The following is a 5,324-nucleotide window of genomic DNA, read 5'->3' as shown; positions in this document are numbered from 1 at the left end:
CAAATAAGGAACAAGGAATTTTTTCCGGGTTGGCAATGCTCACAGTACAGGGGAGGGAAATAAGTTAGGGATAAGAAAAATAGAAAAAAAAGACAGACATAGACATGTAATTGTATTTACAAAAGGAAGAGATAGAGAATATATACAAATGTACAGTATGTAATTCAAAATTATTTGTGTTTTTATTCACATACTGTGTGCTTGTATGTGGGTGGGTGGGGATTTTGGTTTTATTGTATGAAGCACTTTGTTTGTTTGGAAAATGCTATACAAATAAAGTCTGGTTTTGAATAATTGATTGATCAAAAAATATTTTCAGCTCGAATAATCATCGAAATTCCATAAACAAAATGTAACTGAAAGTCCTGCGTTACTGAAGTAATTTTTCATTGAAGTCAGCTCGAGGCTATTATTGGAAAGTTACGTCACGGCACAGCGGAGCGGAGCGCGCATCTCTCCTCGGTGCAGCGGAACATCATAATCAGCGCCGTTAACGGAGATGTGATGCGCCCTCCTTCTCCCACATGGACCGGAACCACGCAGCACCACGTGACCCCGGAGCTCTGGACTGAACGAGCATCTCACACCGCATCATGGCTGCGGAGGATGCAGCCGCGCGGTCCCGACCCGGAGCCGTGCTCTCCCGCGGGGCTCCGCTGTCTCCCTCCCGCCTGCTGCTGCTCTCCCTGTCCGCCTGCTCGCTGCTCCCCGCCCCGGCGCGCGGCTTGCTCGGATTCCGTCCGGAGGAGACCGGAGCGGAGCTGTCCGTGGCGGACGGGGTGCTGAAAGCCACCGAGGGGACCCGCTTCATGCTGCGGGTGTATTACTCCACCTCCCCGCAGAGGCTCAACCGCACCGCGTCGACACGCGCCAACAACGCCGCGCCCTGGATCGCCTTCATCGAGGAGCCGACCCCCGGGAGAGAGGGACAAGTTCACCCGAAGCGGAACATGTGCATGGACAAGAACGCCAGGACGTCCGACATCGAGGTTTTGGGGTCTTTCAAGTCTGCGTCCAGTCAGAACTCGGTGCTGGTGGAGCTGCTGGCGAAGGACCTGCGGAGGGGGGAGAAGATCAAGTACTACTCCATGTGCGCCTTTGACGGGTCCAAATGGGAACACTACCGGACTCGGGACTTCTGGGTGGCCGTGGTGGAGCGCTCGGCGGTCCCGGAGCTGTGGCTGCAGGTGTTAGTGTCCGTCCTGCTGCTCGGGCTGTCAGCTCTGTTCAGCGGGCTGAACCTGAGCCTGCTGGCGCTGGACCCGGTGGAGCTGCAGGTCCTCCAGAACAGCGGCACCGACAAGGAGCAAAACTACGCGCGGAAAATCGAGTCTGTGCGTCGGCACGGAAACTACGTCCTGTGCACTCTGCTGCTCGGCACCGCGATCATCAACGCCTCGCTCGCCGTGTGGATGTGCCAGATTTTGGGCATGACCTGGCTCTCCACGGTCATCTGCGCCTTTGGCATCTTCTTCATCGGGGAGATCCTCCCGCACTCGGTGGCGTCGCGTCACGGTTTAGCCATCGCCTCCAAAACCATCTGGGTGACGCGGCTGCTGATGGTGCTCTCCTTCCCCATCTCCTACCCCATCAGCAAACTCCTGGACCTCATCCTCAACCAGGAGATCTCCAACTTTTACACCAGGGAGAAACTCCTGGAGATGCTGCGCGTCACGGACCCGTACCACGACCTGGTCAAAGAGGAGCTCAACATCATCCAGGGCGCGCTGGAGCTGCGCACCAAAACCGTGGAGGACGTCCTGACGCCGCTCACCGACTGCTTCATGCTGGCCTCGGACGTCGTGCTGGACTTCAACACCATGTCGGACATCATGCAGAGCGGATACACGAGGATACCGGTGTTTGAGAACGAGCGGTCCAACATCGTGGACATCCTGTTTGTCAAGGACCTCGCGTTCGTGGACCCGGACGACTGCACCCCGCTGAAGACCATCACCCAGTTCTACAAACACCCGCTGCACTGCGTCTTCAACGACACCAAGCTGGACGCCATGCTGGAGGAGTTCAAGAAAGGTGAGGAGGGCGCGTGAGGGGGTTGTGTGTATCTCACGTGTATTGAAATTATGAACTGCAGAAAATTCAGCAAATTGGTGCTATTTCTTGCAAAAAAAAACAAAAAACGTGGATATCAGTGAGCAACTTGGCAAGAAATGTTCAGGAATTGCAAGAAATAAGTAGATTTAGAAAAGTTTAGAGAATATAGAGAAAAAAAGAAAAAAATGCAAAACTATATTTATTATTATCATGATAACATATTTGAAATTATTATGCAGGATCATTGTAAATTTTAAGCATCATTTTTTGCTATTTGAAGTGCAAAAAACTTTGAGGCTCAATATCTCAAAGCTGCTCAGAATGCAGCTAAAACCTTATAAATGGCATCATTAAGGTCAAAGAGAAAATTATAAATAAAAAGTATTAATTTACAGCCATGTGGGAATATAACTTAAAGAAAAACTAATTGCAAGTTATTTTTAGATGTTATATTATTGTTTTTATTTGAGGGTGCATGGTGCTTCATCATTCATCTTGAGACCTCACGGGCGTAGATTTTGGGGGGGTGCAGGGGGCACATCCCTGTCAGTTTTAAAACATGCATTTGTGCCCTCGAATATAAACACAAAAGTAGAGGAGCACTTTTATTTTCACAAAATTAAAGATATTTACACCACAAATTGGTGCACAAGAGTGGAGGAGGTTAAGTGTTTGATGCTCCCAAATTTTGCTTCAAATTTTTGAGCGGAGGACCCCCGTACACCCCGTTTACTATCTGTACTGCCCAAATTATGCACCTAAACCTACATGCTTTAGCTTTTTGTCTGTTGTCAGTCTGTAATCCACGTGTCAATCTGACACCTCCATCATCAGTTTTTAGGAAAACTGTAGCACCCACAGAGTTGTGTCAAATTTGCAGAACCAGATAAAAACTAGCAAGATGAATAAAAGCCTTTGTTTTTTAGAAACTCAAAAGGCCTGTTTTTATTCCAGCTTTCCAGTCTCATTTGGTTACCTCTACAAATTTCAAGACATCTTTTCAAATTTTCATCCACTGTAAAAAGGACACTTAAAAAAAAAAGTTAAAAAAAAAAATGCATGATGCTTCCAAAGCCAGTTCTTAGTCACGTTAACTAAATTTTGATCTCAATAATGCCCTAAACAGCTGTGAGAAAAATGGAGCAGCCCTTATAGTCAAACCGCTCTTGAATTAACTTGAAATACATTTTCCTTGATTTAAAGTACGGATGCTCAATATGGGGAAAAAAACATGATCATACACTAAACATGTATTTACACCATGTTTATAAAAAAGCAAACAAAAAAAACTTTACATTTTGGAAGAATATGGGAGGACTGGAACTAAAACTTGCAGGCTTAAGTCACTGGATGTGCTGGAAAAATCAGCTGAGCAATGTTCTTTAACGTCTTTCTGCTCCTTTAAAGCTGCTCAGTAGTAAATGGTTAAATACTGTGAATGTGTGTCTAAGAGCTGGAGAAGAGCTTGCAGTCTGCGTAGCTCTCCGCTGCATTAAGAAAAAAGAGGAAAGACCCAGTTTGCAGTGCTGCTGCAGCAGAGATTTGCTCCTGTGAGAAGTCAGCTGGCCTCCAGTTTAAAATGGGTGGGGTGCTCACCGGCCAATCATGGGCCCCGCTGACTGTCACTGCCTTCCTGCATGTTCAGGGCCCATGCACAGTCAGCATTTTCTTTTTTTTCTGCTGGGTTTGCAGCGAGGACAGGAAGAGACGGAGGTAAACAGAGAAGGACACCTTGACTGAGGCTGCCTCTGTTTACAGGAGACAACTCGTGTGTTTACATTTGTGCTGATTTTGTAAGTAGTGAAAATCTGGTGTCACCTAAACGTCATTTCTCCAAGATAAGTGTTGCATTTAGCTTGCACACATAGCATTTTTTTTGTTCTAAAAAGCACTGCAATGTCTTTGGAAAGACTTTACAAAGGCAAAGATGTCATTCCAAAATTTCTAGTGCAGGGTATTCAGCAGCCCCGTCGGCAGAACAAAATGTTGCCATTATTTGTTTCTGCAAATCCTGCATATGCTATATTTGTTCATTTCATAAGTATGGTATCAACAGTTCTAAGGTGATGTAGTGAATGAGCTGACCTTGTCATCAAGAGGTGGAGGCGATGGTGGATAGCGGGTCACTTAGGCAAGACGACTTCCTGCAGACCACTGTTTGAGACCAACAAACAAGAGAAAAACGATTGTTTAGCGAGTCATTTCTGTATTTCCAGCAGCTTTTTAGGCACCTAACCTGGGAGTATTTTAAGTGACCCATCGCTGTGTGTCCACCGGGGATAGTGTCACTAAAATCGTTTTTTTAATTTTTTTTATTAAGACAACACTGTTTTTCCCAAGATAATGTCATGAAAAGTGTTTTAATCTTTTTTAATTAATAGACATTTAGAGACACTGCAGTGTTTCCTGCTGAGATAGTGTGATGAATTGCAGTACGTTTTACTAAGACATCACTCTGTTTCCAGCTGGAAGAGTGCCACAAAAAGCAGTTGTTTCTTACCACAACATCTCGGGATGGTGCCACGAAAAGCAGTTGTTTTCTTATTAAGGCATCACTGTGTTTCCTTCCAAGATAGTGCCATGAAAAGCTGTAGTTTTTTTTTTTTTTTTAAATCAATACATCGCTGCATTTTTCTCCAGGGTAGTGCCTTGGATAACAATTGTTTTGTTATCAAGACATTGTTGCTTTTCCTGCCAGGAAAGTGGCATAAAAAGTGTTTTTTTTAATCAACACATCATTGCATTTTCTGCCAGGATAGTGTCATGGGAATTGTTTGTTGTTTGATTTTTTTGGCCAGAGACGTTGCTGTATTTCCAGTGACTTTTTTAGCTACCAAAATACAGGTATTTTAATCCTTAAGACAATCTTTTCTTTCCACAACCAAGTGGTTTCTGTGCCCAAACCTAACCACACGTTAACCACAACATTGCAGAAACATGCAGTTTCATTGTATCTGCTACATAATAGCGGACTAATGTTATTGTCCCGTAACTGAGGTCTGCAGAAACGTACAATGCCAACATTTATTCTGGTGATTGGGTTGCATCCAGCCATCCGGTATGATCTACTCCCGTTTGACTTTTTGACTGTAACTTCTGTGTGTGTGTGTGTGTGTGTGTGTGTGTGTGTGTGTGTGTGTGGAGTATTTTATATGAAGCCAGATGCCGTCAGAGTTGTGGAATGAACACAAACATGATTCCTGTGTCAGTGTGCCACAAAGGCATCTGTGTAAGATAATCTACAGACTGGAGGATTAAAAAAAAAAAAA

General features: G+C 45.1%; 1 protein-coding gene across 1 annotated transcript; it reads left to right on the top strand.

Moving 5' to 3' along the window:
- The first annotated feature begins 464 nt into the window (after positions 1 to 464).
- LOC121965614 (metal transporter CNNM1-like) lies at positions 465 to 2,051 on the top strand. Its single transcript, XM_042515750.1, has one exon. The coding sequence runs from the start codon at positions 594 to 596 to the stop codon at positions 2,049 to 2,051; it is 1,458 nt and encodes a 485-aa protein (XP_042371684.1). The 5' UTR covers positions 465 to 593.
- Positions 2,052 to 5,324: the final 3,273 nt, after the last annotated feature.

The sequence above is a fragment of the Plectropomus leopardus genome, unplaced genomic scaffold, assembly GCF_008729295.1.
Source record: "Plectropomus leopardus isolate mb unplaced genomic scaffold, YSFRI_Pleo_2.0 unplaced_scaffold20878, whole genome shotgun sequence".
NCBI lineage: Eukaryota > Metazoa > Chordata > Actinopteri > Perciformes > Serranidae > Plectropomus > Plectropomus leopardus.
This window is presented reverse-complemented; position numbering and strand designations above follow the sequence as displayed.